The sequence below is a fragment of the Paramormyrops kingsleyae genome, chromosome 20 (genome assembly GCF_048594095.1).
Source record: "Paramormyrops kingsleyae isolate MSU_618 chromosome 20, PKINGS_0.4, whole genome shotgun sequence".
In the NCBI taxonomy this organism is placed as follows: Eukaryota; Metazoa; Chordata; class Actinopteri; order Osteoglossiformes; family Mormyridae; genus Paramormyrops; species Paramormyrops kingsleyae.
This window is the reverse complement of record NC_132816.1, coordinates 8,546,471-8,563,941: the sequence shown is the minus strand read 5'-3', so window position 1 is coordinate 8,563,941 and position 17,471 is coordinate 8,546,471. Positions and strand designations below refer to the sequence as shown.

At 36.8% G+C, this 17,471-nt stretch overlaps 1 protein-coding gene across 3 annotated transcripts in view; it reads left to right on the top strand.

The window, feature by feature from the left end:
- Positions 1-17,098, top strand: part of LOC111850791 (protein AF-17) — a 66,729-nt gene extending 49,631 nt beyond the window's left edge. For all 3 annotated transcript variants that reach the window (XM_023825058.2, XM_023825055.2, XM_023825057.2), the window contains 8 exons: positions 1,676-1,824; positions 2,031-2,231; positions 3,535-3,608; positions 5,934-6,301; positions 6,756-6,846; positions 8,248-8,439; positions 8,789-12,258; positions 12,453-17,098. In XM_023825058.2, the coding sequence (XP_023680826.2) occupies positions 1,676-1,824; positions 2,031-2,231; positions 3,535-3,608; positions 5,934-6,301; positions 6,756-6,846; positions 8,248-8,439; positions 8,789-8,821 (1,108 nt within the window). In that variant the 3' untranslated portion in view covers positions 8,822-12,258; positions 12,453-17,098. The remainder of the gene's footprint in view (positions 1-1,675; positions 1,825-2,030; positions 2,232-3,534; positions 3,609-5,933; positions 6,302-6,755; positions 6,847-8,247; positions 8,440-8,788; positions 12,259-12,452) is intronic.
- The last annotated feature ends 373 nt before the right edge of the window (positions 17,099-17,471 follow it).

The window sequence follows — 17,471 nt, the reverse complement described above, 5'->3', positions numbered from 1 at the left end:
TTAAAAATTTAGAGATATTTAAACATTTTATAACTTTCTGAGAATATAATCATTCACAAGCACATAACATGTAGTTTTTAGTAACAAGGGGTCAAAACGATAAGTAAAAAAAGAAACACCATAATAAGGTGACCCAGTGCTTTCAGTCAAGCTTTTCTCAGGACCTGGTCTCAGGTCTCACGCCATCAGATTATTCCTCAATGTTGTTGCTTCAAAGACAGCCGAAGTTCAAGTATTATTTCTTCTGACTGACTAACTGGTTTTGGACCAGTTCAATGCATCCCTGGGTCATTAAGGATGGGTGTATGACAGGGTACCCCAATTTCAGTCTTGGAGGGCCAGAATCCAACACAATTTCCAGATTTCCCTGCTCAAACATGCATTCTAAACCTGATAATTAGCTGATTAAGATGTGTTTCAGCAAGGAAATCTGCAAACTATGTTGTATTGTATGCCTCCAGACCAGAACTGAGGAACCTTAATGTAGGACATCACCACTTTCATACATGTTTCTTTTCTCATTTTCAAACTCAAGTCTTCTACACATGCAGCAGGGGGCAGTGTGTGGCTCAGCAGGCTAAGCCTCTGTGCCTGTGATCAGAAGGTTGTTGGTTTTAGCCCAGCCTTACTGCAATAATCACATGTCCATGCGCCCTTGAGCAAGGTCCTTAATCCCCAGCTTGTTTTTATTATTATCATCATGAAATAAAGACTCACCCTTACATTGCTTACATTATAGCTTTTGCAGGTAAGCATGTTCCTCTGTTTTATATCTATGACATATCCCTTAACAAAAGGCATGCACAATAAAATGGGTACTTTATAAATCTGTGCACCTTGCTACTTAAAAGAAAACACTGGTTTTATTTAATGTAGTGATGTCATACAATGATGACTCTGATTGTTTAAAGAAGTGAAATGCAAGCCCCAGGGATGTGTTGAACTTGGGAAAATCAGGACATGAGTTTGGTTTCAACTGTGTTTTATGAATATCTTAATAAAGTTTGCTTGAGTTGCTAGCATTTCAGTTGAAGTGGAGGACAATGGTATGTTTAGCCACTAGGGGGTGCTGCCTCACTTTAGTTTCTGACACTAGTATTTATGTTTTGATAATATTCATTGTTTGCAAGCAGCTAACCATGAAGTATCAAGCAATACATTTCTTTAACTGATTGAACTTATTCTGCGGCCGCAAAAAATATATTACTATTGAAATAAGTACACAACAGCCTTTTAATTGGCTGTTTTGGTCAAGGATTGTATTAATTCTTCAGATAATGGCATTAGGACATAATTTTGTAATTCTTAAATATTTTACATTTGCTCATCATGCCACAGTTTGAATGCAGCAGCTCCCTTCATTGTGATTGTACTTCATTGTGATGTATGGCAGAACAAGCATTGTTAAAGTGTAGTTAAAGATGACCAGCACAGAGAAAGCAGCTGACTTGAGGTAGACTTTGAGCAATTTTTGTTTCTTGATGTCATGTATCCTTAAACACTCTCCTAGTTGCAGTAGCGCCCCATACGATAATTATTGTCTCTTGTTCAGTTTTCCCTATTTATTATAAATAGCATGCTTGCTGTGTTTTACTTTTAGGTTTCTAATATCAATACTTACATTTCTGAGTGAACCTCTGTTACCAGGTATGTAAGATCTGCTCCATTTGCCTAGGTCACCTATGAGCAGCCTGCCTCTTCTGTTTGACCAGAGGGAGGGGGTGGACCGAGGGGCCAGAGGCCGGCCGGAAAACGTGCCCCTCGCAAGCTCCCACATTGAACTCCTCCTGGAGAAACACGGCAATGGAGAGATGGGAGTGAACAGTAAGTGAGACTCACCTGTCACTCATCAAAGCCAAGTAATGGAGATATCTAACTACAAGTGCTGTTACATTGCAGTAGAGAGGAAAACCTGACTAACATGCCTGTTTTCTTTTCCTCTTATGTTGCCCTTCTGTTGTTCCCTGTGTTATTTTCCTGTCACCCCCTTATTTACGTCTTTACCTTGTCCCCCAATCCACATGCCTCAGTTGTAGAAATGCTGAAGTCATTGCACTCCCTGCAACAAGAGAACCAGCGACTTCAGGATCAGATCCTCAGTCTGACGGCAAAGAAGGAACGTCTCCAGCTTCTGAACGTGGAGCTGGCCGTACCCTTCCCTCCTCAGGCACATCCTGCCGCCTCTTCTGTCTTGACCACCAACCAGATCAGTTTCCTGTCCTCCCCTCATGGTCAGCCTTATCACGTACTGTTTTCCTCCAGCTTCCGTAAATTTAGCACAGGTGCTACAACTACTGCTGTGCTATTTGCTTCACTTGTATGTCGCTTTGGACAAGTTTGGTCTGCTAGAGAAATATACAGTACCGGTCAAAACTTTGGACACACCAAGCTGCCTGCAGAGGAAAGCGTTGCATCACATGACCTGGCCACCTGACGTAAACACAGAAGAAATGGTTTTGTAGGAGATTGACCGGAAAGTGAAGGAAAAGGGGCCTCCTTCAGGACAGCTGGAAAAGCATCCCGAGAGCCAACATCATGAAACTGGCTTACAGGAGACAGTAGGGTCAGTCAGTCCGCGGAGCAATTAGGGTTAAGGGCCTTGCTTAAGGTCCAAATAGTGGAGTCATTCTGCTGACACTGGGATTTAAACTGGCAACCTTCTGAGTCCCAACCCACAGAGCTGAACTAAATTTATTAAACTTATTTTTTTTTTTTGGTCAGTGTATAATTCCAAATATGTAATTTTATAGTTTTTATGTCTTTATAATTATTCTAAAATGTAGAAAACAGTAATATGAACCTTTCTATGGGAAGGTGTGTCCAAACTTTTGACTGCCAGTGTATGTAAATGTAAAGGTACTAAATGTGTGTCATTTTAGCCTGGAAATGCTCACATCATCTATCCTTACAAATGGAATTATCTTAATAGAAAGGACAGAAGATTAATGGGAAACATCGGTTAGGTACCTACTCCTACCCTGTACTGGATGAGCAGATGGAAGATGGATGGAACTGTATGGCAAACTAGTTTGTAGGCATAGTTTTGAAATTGTAAAGATTTTGTCAGAATTTATGGTACAACTTTACAATAAGACTGCCCTTATGAAGGGTTTGTGAATGGTTTGTAGTCAGGTTACCAAACAATTTAAGGAAGTTATAATACAGTTTTTTTCATTAATGAGTTACTACCATTTACTAATAATCCTTTATCAGCCATTGCACAAGTACAGGTACAAAGGAGTTTGTCTTTTTGCTGACCCCATCTTGCTCTTCGTAACTTGGGATTCACAGCACAGTGTGAACCATTGTGTAGCCCCTCTGGAGTTGGGGATTAAGGGCTTCACTCACTTTTAACATGCTTTCTTTGCTGGATATTCTGCATGTCTAGTTAGAAATCCTTTTCTATTTTAAATGCAAATTAAATAGTACACTCTTTTAACATGTTGAAGTTTAGTCACTTTAATACTGTCTATTTAATACAATGTTTTTCAGAATTTCTCAGACTGTTGTTTCTCAGATTATTGTTCTTTACAGATGCTCTCAATTCCAAGAAGAGCCCCCCTTCAAAGACCTGCATTATGAATGAGAACACGCTCACAAATTCTGAGGTGAGGGTCACGTCATATTTGCATTTACATTACATGGCTATGTCTGCATAACCCTCCCAAACCACTGCTTGCACATAAAAAGATTTATTTTTGTTTTCTTCCTTTGAGTCTCTGAAAAAGAGGACACAATTGAAATTTAGAATACCAAAGTGGGCAAATGTGCATTGCAAAAATGTGCATGTAACCCTGGAAAGATGGGAATAGATGTTCTAGCAATGCATTAACCTCACATTTTTAGAAGACACAGCTCTATTATGACATATGCTTAAAAAGTATATGTGAATTCATTTTTTCATCATAAAATCTTGAATTTCAAAAACATTGATCCTGTTTTTTCAAAATCAACTTAAAAAAATCACTAAACATCCATCCAAGATACCAAGTTTTGGTGTGTACAGTTGTGAAAATACACTAAAATCAAGCACTGAGTAATGCACTCAGGTTTACATGATGAGTTGCATGCAAGCCTCACTCAAGCTCAATCCAACCATTGGATGAAGTGATGTAAAGCCATTACTGGACTCTGGAGCAGAGGAAATGTGTTCTGTGGAGGACGAATCACGCTTTTCTGTGTGGCAGTTTCATGGATGGTATGGGTTTTTTTTCCAGGGGTTGGGTTAGGCCCCTTAGTTCCAGTGAAGGCAACTCTTAACCCTTAGAACTCATAGTTCTATTAATCTCATTAATTAATCTCAGGCTCATGACTTATATAAGGTAGAAACATGAATTGTATATCGCTGGAATCGAGATAACTTACTCGTCCAAGTTGCAACATTGTGCGCTAAAGTATTCCATGAAACAATGATATTATTCACATGACATGGAAAACAAAGTGCATATTCCCTTTGCAATGATCCATGTACTTCCCTTCTTGGGAAAAAAAAATTCTTTTATAATTCATTTGTTATAAGGCTGTAAATAAATGGATAGAAAAACACTCAAAAACTGGCTGCAGTTGCACTAGAAATAACAACAAAATGCAGCATTCTATTTATTAGGAAGACAATTACTTCATATTTTCGTAATATTTAGTTTGTATATGTATATTCCACCAAACTTTACACTTGGCACAATGCAGTCAGGCAAGTACCATTCTCCTGGCAACCACCAAACCAAATTATGACATATCTGAGTAACCCAGAATGTGCTGAAAACAAAGACATACAGCATATGTGGCTAATTCATGGACATAGAATATAATAAGCCTAAAATGAGGATAGAAAAATGCTGAAAAATGGATAGGGTTGAAAGGGTTAATGCTTCAGCATACTAAGACATTTTGGATAATTCTATGCTTCCAACTTTGTGGTAACAGTTTGGGGAAGGCCCCTTCTCTGTTCCAGCATGACTGTGCCCCACTGCACAATGCAAGGTCCATAAAAGCATGGCTGGGTGAGTTTGGTGTGGAAGAACTTGACTGGCCTGCACAGAGCCCTGACCTCAACCCCATCAAACACCTTTGGGTGGAACTAGTATAGAGATTGCGAGCCAGGCCTTCATGTCCAACATCAGTGCCTGACCTCACAAATGCTCTTCTGAATGAATGGGGAAAAATCCCAACAGATACACTTAAAAATCTTGTGGAAAGCCCTTGCTGAAAGAATGGCAGTTGTAATAGCTGCAAAGGAGGGACCAACTCCATAGTGATGCCTATGGATTTAGAATGTGATGTCATAAAAGTTCCTATGGGTGTAATGGGCAGGTGTCCCAATACTTTGTCCATATTGTGTAAATTGTGATTTACAGGGAAGGAACTGAAATTTACTTGTAAGCAGGCATGCACAGAACTGGTTCATAAATACAAATTTTTGCTTTTTAAAATGATACATGCGGCAATTTTTTGTCATAACAGCACAGATCTGTACTTATTTTATATGCGTTTCTGCCAGTATGACATGAAATTACCATGTATTTTAACTTTTACATGGCTAAATGCGTACTTCTTCCATGGTATAAAGCCCCCCTATTCAAATCTGGCCCTCGATTCCAAATCCAGGCCTTGTTTTCAAGTCTCCCAGGTAGTTAGCTTAATAATTTCTGGCTCCAATCGGCCAGAGGCTTCACAACTGACTCTCAGGTAAAGGAAAGATGGAAAAACAGCAGTGCGCGGCCCCTGAGGAACGTGATTTGAATAGCCCTGGTATAAAGGCTATAAAGGTTACTATTATGACAAGAAATTGCCTATAAAATTATCAGGCAAATGCATATTCATGCATCAGTTATGTGCATCCCTGCCCGTAAGTGTCTCACCTCAGTTATGTGCTTCAGTTGGATGCCAATGTCTGGGGTTTCGTGATATAGCGCCTTGTGTAATCTGTCTTTCAGGAGCTCCCCTCTGGCTGTCCATCAAGAAGTAGCTCCTCCCTTTCATTTCAGAGCACTCCGCCCCCTCAGCAGAGCCCTGCCTCCCTTAGTCAGCAGTTTGTAAATGGGCTGGGGAGGGCACTTACTGGAGGGCTGGGAAGCATGAGTCAAGCTGGTAATACCACCCTTCCGATGGTCAGTGGGTTAATGTCTAGTCTGACTGGAAGTCCACAGCTGTCCATGAATGGCATGCTGGGTAGCCTAAACGGGGTGATTCAGTCTCCTAACCAAAATGCTACCCAGCAGCCTCAGCTCTCCGTACCCACGCAACAACCATCTCATCAACAGACACTGTCTCAGAGTTTGCAGATCCCTAACAGCCTGACTTCGTGAGTTCCCCTTTCAAATAAAATAACTAATAATATCATTGTGTAACTAATAAATACTAATAACACCAGTGTGTAGAGCAGTTGAATAGCCCTGGTGTAGAGTATGGAGTATTTTTGTGATGTAGGGGTAGTGGAAGGAGTTTAATTGGTATTTCTGAGATTGTATTTCTTTCAGGAAAACTTTTTGGGTATCATAAGTTTAATAATGTAGAATTAACGTAAATAAGGGAAAGTCCTATAAGGAAAAAGAAAGGCAATTTTCCTGTGTGTGTTGTAAATCTCTTTCATTTTATGCTTAGATGAAAATGTGCTGTATGTTCTGGAACTGCCATTTGCATGCATATTTTATATAACAGTAATGTTATTGTGTTGTGATACCCTACTTGCATATCAACAGTGTTATCTGCATGTATTCGCTACTGTATGCAGTAATTTATGATTCATTATGGTGCAGGTCTTCCCTACTCTCAGAACAGCAGAAGCAGTTCCTTCTCCAGCAGCAGCACCAGCTCCAGCAGCTGCTGCATTCCCAGCACTTCACTCCCGTAATGTTCATAACAGTCCATTTCATTAACCAAAGCAATTTACCCTTCATTGAACTTCATTGAACCAGTCCACCACTGCTACAAAGATTTTCTCTTTAGTATGATAACTCAAAATTTATGACAGCTCTTTTTTAAATTGGAAAGATTGTGCATTGCCTGGGTGATGAACTGTAACTGATCAAATTTTGTGACAGTTCACACCAAAACTGAAGTAGTGCCACATAGTTAAAACAAAGAAAATGACAGTTTCAGACAATTGATCCCATTAGTGCAACAACTCTTTTTCAAACTTTGCAGATACATTTTATGGGTGAACAACTGGAATTGCTCATGTTTTAAGACAAACCACACAAAGCAACACCATTTAGTGACAGCAAAGGAAAGGCTGCTTTTGACCTTGTGAATGATATATCGAAGTACTAACATTTTTCACAATAAAGAGAAAACAGTGCCCCATAGTCACATCAAACAGAAGGGCAGCCTCAAACACTTGATCTGGATACTGCCGATAACTCAAATAGTATTTGACAAATCTTTTTCTACCATTTGCAGGCACATTTTAAGGGTGACATTCTGGACCTAATCAAATTTTGAGACAAATTGCACAAAAATCGAAGCAGAGCCACATAATAATAACAAAAGGAAGGGAAGCTCAGAGACTTAAACTTGTCAATATGATAACTCAAAAATTATTTGACGGATCCTTTTCAACCTTTTCCAACATAATGTATGGATGAAGTTATGGACCTGATCAAATTTTGAGACAAGTCATACCAAGATTGAAGCAACACTCCTTAGTGGCAGCAAAGGGAAGGGTTACTGACCTTGTGAATTTGATCTTATTACTCTCTTTACTTTGTCTGATCTTAGTCCTTATTGCCACTTCACAAAACCATTATATGGATGAAAGTCTACACCTAGACAAATTACCTCAGAAACTGAAGCAGCAGTGCTAGGTGGCAGCTGAGGATGGAAAGGGGGTTGCAGAAGCCATCTTGTAAACACAGTAAATCTTTTTTTCACTTCTCAGGAACATTGTACAGGTCAGTGGTTCTCAAACTGTGGGGTGCTAAATGATTTTTGAATATTCTAAAATGACATTTATATTTTTTTGCACCGCCAGACCCTCAGCAAATTATATCGGCAAATTTTGCTGCTCGGCAAAGTTTATCAGTAGCAGTCCAGTAAACAATTGGCAGGATTCAGCGCTGAATCCTGCCCTAAACCACGTACCATATACCACTCAAGCCTAATGTACTGGGGCTAGGGTAATATGTTGTTGTTGTGCCAAAAGCCTCTTGTTTCTATCCTTCTACTTACACTTCCCATTTTGCCTTCTCTCTACTCTTCCTGCTGAACCCCCCCTCCCCGCCCCCCCATCAATCTGTGTCTTCTACTCAGGAGCAACAGGTTGTCGTTTACCAGATGATTCAGCAGCAGAGACGAGAACTGCAGCATTTTACACTGGCCAGCTCCTTCACCTCCTCGCCTTCCAACCCTATGGTCAACCAGCTGGCAACAACGTCCTCACTGCAGGGAAGCCAAGGAAACCCTTTCTTCAATCTACAGGACAACACACAGCACAAATCTGGGGTAGGTATGAGGAACGTAGGTGTGAGAATGACTTTGCATTTCGAAAGCATATTCATCGATAGTTTTCAAATATGAAATTTTGAAATGTATTTTATTGACAGGCTTATTATTATTTATTTATTATTAAGTTTATTATTGCCATACTTCAGAGTGATGGAAACATATAGTACCTAAACAGAATCTTTAACCCAAATAATGAATTTTTAAAAAACCAGCATAATGTTAATCTACCGACTCATGACTGCTAATCAATATACATAATCTTTTTAGGAAGATAGATTGTACATATGTTTGCTACTGGTAGACACAAAATTCAATGTTTTTTATGTGCATTTATTTGTGTCTTTAGTCAGGGGGCGATAAGGGTGGGGAGAAGAACTGACAGCAATTGGAGCAGAAGAGCAACTGCAGCCAGGAGGGGGGTGGGGGGGGGGTGTCACTGAGATGTACAGTTAGCAGCAGGTGCTGAATATACTCTGCTCAAAGCTCAATGTACAGCACCAGTTTTTATTTGGCAGTATACAGATTAACTTATCTGGTTTTGTGGATGGGGTACACTAAGCAAGAATTGGCATTGATCAGTACTAGAAATCTTGGCTTTGGTTAGTATTTTTTTATGGTTTTAGCATAATATCTCAATTATTGTTAGTAACAAATCCATCCACATTACACAAATATTAGAGAACATGGACAGCATGTACTCACGCCTTGGATCCAACCTAATCAAGAGTACTGCTTTTCAATCTTTCTCGTGGTATTTGTCTCGCTCATACAGACACAAACTCATTGAAGTATACTTCACCTTTCCATGACTTCCTTTTTTATGGATTCTTACAGCACCACAGACTAAACAAATAATATGATATGTAGTTGGAAAATATTACTTCAAGGTTCAGTTCCTTCTTTCCAGTATAGTTAAGTGGACTCATATGTACTAGTGACTAATTAGACACTTTTTAATTAAGTTTGGCTCATGGCAGTGATATGTGTAGTTTGTCAATTTAAGGCTCAATTAAATTAAAATGTAAAAAGCATCCAAGACCAGATCAAAAAAGAATGATTCCAGTATTGAGCTTACAAAACCAACAGGTCTCTTTCCAGTAAAGCGTCTTAAAGCTAATTAATAAAAATCCCCTCTGAACCAAGCAAAAATAATCATTTGAAGAATTTGTTTTTATTGCAAGGTTTTATAGTTTAGATGAAAGTGGCATATATTATTATAAGAATAAATATAATAAAGTATTTAGTAGAAATTGTCAAATATAAATATAGGGGGTTTACCTTTGCTCTAAAAATATAGGGTTAAAAATAAGCTTCTCCAATCTCCTAACTTTTCTGCCTTTGATTTATATCTTGGGCAGCATGGTGGTGTAGTGGTTAGCACTGTTTCCTCACACCTCTGGGACCAGGGTTCAAGTTTCTGCCTGGGTTACATGTGTGTGTCGTCATGGGGTTTCTTCCAGGTACTCTTTCCCCCCACAGTCCAAAGACATGCTGAGGCTAATTGGAGTTACTAAATTGCCCATAGGGGTGTGTGTGTGTGTGTGTGTGTGTGTGTGTGTGTGTATGTGTGCCCTCCAATGGGCTGGCCCCCTGTCCTGGGATCCAGACCCCCTGTGACCCAGAAGGATAAGTGGTTTGGAAAATGGATGGATGGATTATCTGTTGGGGTTTTTAGCCCAGAGAATGTTTGCGTTCTGTCAGTTTGTGTAGTGCTGCCACAACTTGATGTGTTTGGCGTCCTGACTATTGAAGTAACAATTGTGGCTTGTACTTGTTTCACAGTTCATGTTTTCTGTTCATAAGTTGTATAGTATATTTCAGTTTCTCAAACTGTTTTTTATGAAGTGAAAGTGTCGCCCCCTGAAGCATTATCATGCGGTGTACATAGAGGTACAATTAAGTTATTTTATGAAGTATATGATTATGATGTTTAATACGGAATATTTTTCATTACAGAAAAAACTGAAACCAAATGACAATGAAGTGTATACAAGTGTATTGTAATTAGAGTAACATATTATTACTGCGAAGTCAGGCGTAGGTAATAGACTGATTCTACAAACTGTACCTATGAACTGATATAAAAATTATGTTCTGATTTAAAAAGTATTGTTTCAGAAAATGGAAATAGATGGTGCACGTTGTCATACAGTTTTTAGGGAAAAAAAAGCATTTTCCTTTTGAGAAATGAATCAAGGGACAAAAAGGGACAAAATCTAACCAGCAGTTACTATCAGACCAGAGTAAATACATTTTTATGGGTTATGATTCTTTGGCTTTACCGTTATTAATGATGATTAATTTAAAGAAATAAAGAAAAGATAAAGATAAGAAAAATGCAAATATTTTTGTAATTTCTGTAAAAGCGAGTGGCTGATTGTTTTATGACATCCAGACATAATGCTTGATGGGAGATCACATATTATACCATATCCATCAAAAATTTTGCATTTAGCAGTAAAATTGCCGGGATTTTGTTCCACTGATACTTATTTAATTATTTAATTTTATTTAGTTTTTTAAAAATCAAAAATCAGCCAAGCTTCCTCGTTTGTGTTCTTATAGGCCACTCCATAAACACACATTTTTATAACTAAAGTGCTCATGTAGGTTTTTAACAAATTAGTTAAACCATTTCAGCATCTAAAAAAAAATGAATTTTAAAGTCACCCTGTAGTCATTTATTCGTGATTTATTCACCGAGATGAGCATGAGTTTTTTTTAGAAGACGTCATTTTATGAACATGTATTATAAATAGTGGCCATATCAAATCAGATGAAAAAAAAAATATATCGTGAAGTTTGGACTGTACTTGTATCTGCAGAAATGTAATGACTCTGACATCCATGCTCTGGTTCCATAACCATCATCTCTTTGCTGTGTTTGACCCACATAAGCCTAGAGAAGTAAATCAAGCATCTGGGGTGAACTTCCAGAAACATTTCTAAAAAAGAAAAATCATTTTATTGTATAGTATACTAATACTAATTATTGCCTTGCGATAAAAGAGAAAAAAAGTGTTTTATTCTCCGTGCTGGTAGGTGACTCAGTGGATTATAAATGTAGTGTAAATTTTGTAAGGATCTCACAATTTCTTTTTTAATGCTACTTTTTGGTAACTTGTTGCCAGGCTGAGTTGAACACATCAAACTGCTAAAACGCATCCATGGCTATGAAGACTTTACTCTGCTTGGTAAAATCCTACGTCATCACAATATATCCTTTGATATAAAAAATATCCTATTTAATTAACATGCACAGAATTGTTAGTGAAGCAACAGGCTCTTCTACAGCTATGGACTCCAAAAGTATTATTATTAAAAATAATAATAATGATTATTATTATAATAATCTAAATAATAAGCTAAATAACGTTAGTTTCTGCAGAATCGTACATTATGTGCTAAAGCAGTCTGCATAACCTGGAAAGGCAGGACTATCATACTAGACAGAAGTATGCGTTCATGGGGTTAAGTTGCATGTGTGTAGCATGGTCTCCTTGTGTTCAGTAGGGAGTGTAGTGCGTAATTCTGCTAAAAATGCGATCTGTACCACAGGTGATGCATGAGAAAGTACATCATATGGTAGTATGCTTCCCATTTTGTAAAAAAACAACTTGTGCAGTTTCAAGTGCATTTAATACTATTGTAACTTTTGTTCGATTGTTATTATAGTTAAATAAAATGGTCAGCATCAAATTTGGATCAGTCCTGGCCCATGCGGTGCCATAAATGAACTTATCCGGCCAATTTCACTTTGGCTCGCAATAGTGCAGAAGTCACAAATACTTTTAGGGCAGTGTCTCCCAATCCAGTGCGCAGGGACCCACAGCTGGTCCACGTTTTTACTCCCTCTGAGCTCCCTTCCAGGAAGTCCATATTTTTGCTACAGGGAGCTTAGGAGGGAGCAAAAACGTGGACTGTGTGTGGGTCCCTGAGGACCGGGTTGGGAAACCCCGTTTTAGGGGCGTCCTGCGTCACGTAACCTTTGTGTGCTGCCACTTCATAAGGTACCAGTGATTCTAGGGGCACCCTACATTGCGTAGCTGTTTAGCTCTGGCAATTTGGAGGTCACAAATACTTATGGGGCATTTTACATCACATAGGTGTTTTGTACTGGCATTTCAGAAGGCTCCAGTACCTCTAGAGGTGCCTTGCATTGCATTCTCCGCCAGCACTGCAGGGGCGTGAGCACGCCAAGTGAGCCGGCTAAGTCAGCACCCTCTCAGAGATTAGGACCCGAGACAGTTGCCTATGTCAACTATAGGACTGACCGGCCTGAGGATACTGCTTACAATGACTAAATTACATTTAATTCACCCCAGCTTTAAAAAAATATTTTAAGCAAATATTCATTTTCATATGATTTCACAAGATTCCTGCAGCTTAAAATACAGATAAACAGAACAAGCAGTCTTAGTCCTAGAACTCACAGTTTCACAATGACTAGTAATTATTAGTAATCCTCCATTTTATGATGTAAAATACCATACGATACATCATGTTACCATGTACTTATAGGAAAAATATATTAATAATACTTATATAATAAAGCTACTAAGGAGATGAACAATAAGTTCAGTAATTATGAATTTAAATATAGCTACTATGACAATAATAGTTAACTAGCTTATCTACAAAGTTTGCAAAAATGAGTAAAATCAGACAGTTACACATTATAAATGTACATAAATTAATACAGGTATTTTTGTCTTAGGTAATTATACCAAAATCTACGGGAGATGACTGACCAAGGTAGGTAGCTATAATAGGAAAATCAGTACTTGATTTATTTTAGAAGACTGATATTTATTTGGCTTTGGGGTACATGTTGCCTTTTCTGGCCGTCCTACAAAAAAGCCCATATACACAGAATAGGATGTACCCACAAACATTGCCCACATCAAAATATTTCGGTACTGGGGAGGCCCATTAATGCAGTGCATTGTGTACATCCAATGTTAATAAATAACCATACATTCCCTCAAAGTGTATGTTTACTTAGGTGAAAATTTAAAGGCACTTTAAGGTCATCTCTCTGCCATTAGTTTCCAAGTTTTTAAAACATTTTTATTTTTTAACTTTTTGTTTTTTTTTTCGTTTTCAGATTTGGAACTGTTTCTAGGAACTAGCTTTTCTATTTGGATATAGCTGACAAATTCAATTTCAAGCATCAGACTTTATGTTGTTTGTGCAGTTAATTTAGCTTGGCACAGTGGCCATTTCAGCCTGCACTCAATGAATCATTTCAACAACATATATAATATGTTGATATTGATTGATATTTTTGTGAGATTTCTAAAGCAAAGATATAGGGTAAGCTGTTTTTAGTTGTATTTATTTTATTTCTCATAAAAACTCTTAAACATAGCCTGTACAATTTCATTTAAATGATAATTTGTATAAGTATGACAGCAATATTTAATACTTGAAGCATAAAACTTACCAAAATGTACCAAAGTACTTTTTCCTGCCAGTGCACAAAGTTATCTGAATAACAATATATTACTTTGATATTTTATTCACAAACTCAAACAAGCAATGTAAGCAATTGCATGTTTATTTTGAATTACTACTTCATTGTTTTTTGTTGACAGTGTGAATTGTAAATGATTTATTCTGAATGACCTCGCTATCTCTAAATATATGTGAATTAAACACATTTTAGTTGTTTTTATGTGATATTATGAATAATGAATAAAACCATAACTACACAGGTAATTGAAGGTATTTTGATAGAGATTATCTGTTGGACGGTGAAACGGATTCTTAATTTAAATGAAAAAAAGACAACAAACCAGGACACCACAAATTAATAATAATTCAGATGCAGCAACGCAATTAGAGCTAAAATAAATGATATGCGTAAACAGACTCCAAAAACATTAGAGACCATGACACTAATTCATATAAAAAATGAAGTGTCATAAATTAAAAAATAGATACAGGAGACCACAGTTCACAAATATTCTTTCTAAAGTGACCAGATTCAATATACAGTTTTCTTCAGTTGGCTAATCCTTTATGGTTTGTATTTTTCATTTATGACTTAAATGGCCACCAGAATGAGGTTAATGGGATTTTTTTTACAACAAAAACATCCAAATAAATTGTTCTAATTGTTAGATTGTTATAGGGCATTGATTTTAAATTGGAAATGTAATTAAAATGATCACATAGTATTTAGCACAGTTTCCCATTTCATATTTTACAAAATAAATTTTATGTACAGAAACACCTAATAACTCATAGCATCACACGCTTCATGCTGTCTTGTACTTAGTTAATGCCTTTATGAAATATGTATGTGGTAGGTAATAAGAATTGTGTCATTTTATCACCCAAAATTGATTAGTGCTCTTTTCATTTAGAATTTAATAATGTGCATAGAGGAAATAATTTGAGCCCTTTTCCTTAGGTACTTCAGTTCAGTCTCAATACTGCTTTTTGGTAATTGTGAATATTTACATTTACAATAATATTTGTTAATACCGAAGAGAATATAGCTATATTTAAGATAGCTGCTGCATATTTTTTTAACAAAATCACTTTTTAGCTTATGAAATGTGCGTTTTAAGATATAGTCTTATGTTTCAGGATAGATTGTGTATTTGAAACACTGTTTTGCTTGTATCATATTACTTTGGATGCACAACTTTTGTAATTGTAACTTTCTTTCTTCGACGCCACATTGTGCTGCTTATATTTTTCATTGTTCAAACATGTTTAGCTCTTTCACACAGGTCCTGTATAAACTAATTCACTCTGATTACAAGATGAGTTAATCTGTGTATTGCACTCACAATCTGTCCATTTCTTAGATGTTTTGTAGTGCTGTTAGTTTTATCATTGCTGTACAATATCAAATGGAGGCAACCGTATCCATCTGTGACTGAAAATTCATTGCCCCAAAGTATCAGTGTGTTGGGTATGTGGACCACCCTCTGCTTCTTAGATTCATCAGAACCTGATCTGCATACTAGTCATCGATGTGACAGTACAACTCAGCATGGTTTTAGGAACACCATCCGAAAGTTTTATTTCAATACTTCAGAAACATTGTGTGATAAATCCACTGTAATTGGCACTAACAAAAAATATATACAAAGAAATTTATAGTGTGAAGGAATGAGCTGGATCTTGAAGAAGTACTTAATCTAAGTTGCACTGGGGCAGTATGGCCCATTTTTTATTTTATATATGTGCAGACATTTTCATTAATTGTATTTTGAAATTGTATGTGGGAATTTACATACATAGACACTGTATATGCGTTGCAAGTTGGATAACTTTAGGTGATATTTCAGCATATTTCATTACTATTCTTCCATTGGTGGTATAACCTTGTGGCAGAATCCAGACTTGTGAATTAGCTTAACGTAAAGCTATAACCTTGACAGGTTACAATCCACCCACCCTTTGGCTAAAACATTTGCAAGTACAAACTATGTCACATTTCCTCAGCAGTGTCTTTATACGAACTGATTACATAAATTTATTCATTTAATTTTAAGTTACAGGTGTTGCATTCAGTGTTTGACTTTTTAATTAAAAGACTGTATATTATAAATATTTTTCAGCAGGATGTTGGAAATCCCAGCAAGGACGTCTATCGGACACTTAATTTAAAAAAATGCTTAATAAGTTACACGATATTAAGTTATGCACCCACCGCACTTAACCTCAGAAAGAAGGAGCGGCCGTGCAAGAAGTATAATTAAAGGGGGGGTTTACCCCCTCAATGTTTTGGCCAACAATCAAGATGTGCAACATGCACTCTTTTATTTACATTGTGAACCTAACTGAAATCCGCTGAAACCATTTTATTATGAAAACGAAAACATCGCAGTAGACTACTATGCTTTTTTTTTGTTTATTCTCGCAACCATGAGACTCCTTTGACAAAATCAAAATACGGTGTTTGAATTTTGTGCTGAACAATTGGCATTATTATATTCCCATTATATTATATTATTAATGATCACTGAAATGTGACACGCTCATATTTTGGTGTTTCTCCGTCCACTGTGTGTAAACCCCAGATTAAAGTCGATGGGAGAATACCCTTCAGTGAAAAATGCACACAGATATGTGCTTTCTGACTTAAGACCGTGGGAGAATTGACCCCACACGGAATTTCTCAAAAGCATCATAATGCAAAGGCATTATAAGTTTCATTGTACTGTTACCAATTTGATTTTCCACGGAACACAACTTCATAAATAACTTGGCACATTACCTGTATCACCAATAAACAAGAAAGCTACACCCTAACTCTGCCCCTGGTTATGGACAGTGTCCTCCAAGCACTGGTTGTCAAATGTCATGAATGTCCCAGAAGTGACAAATTTATTTGAATGTAGTTTAAGTACAGTTCTGGATTCTGCCACCGCTGTCAAAGGAAATATAATGCTGAAAAATTAATTTTTAAGCTTGTTACTAATTTAGACTATGCATAGTTTTCAGATGTTTTGTATTCAAGACATATTTGGAAGCACTTATTTTAAAAATGACTAATCTTTTTTCTTTGTATTTTGTACTTTGTGGAGAAGTAATCAGTTGGCTGTAAAATGAAATTTTAAATACTTTTAATGAAAAGTGAAAAGCAGTTGTTAAAGCATTTCAACTTTTACTGTGAATAAATGTATTTTACTGAGCTGACTCGTATCACATTGTTTTGTATGCAGTTTTTCTGCAGTTACAGGAAATATAATCAAATATTTTAATATTCTTGTAATATTTTTAATTATCCTAAGGATAAAAGAATGAAACCCATTTTTTTTAAATAAACAAAGCACCTTTGTAGCTGCATGGTTACAATTTTAATTTAAACCTCTTTTAAATGATTTGCCCCCAATATTTTGTATTACATATGCAAAACAGAAGTACCTTTGGCAACACTTAAAGCTTTCATCTTCTTTTCAGCATCTTCTATTGACAGTCATGACATTATATTGCTGATTATAATACTTTGTTTCAATGGAACTTTAATCTATAAATGTGATTACAAATGTGATCATAATTTTTAT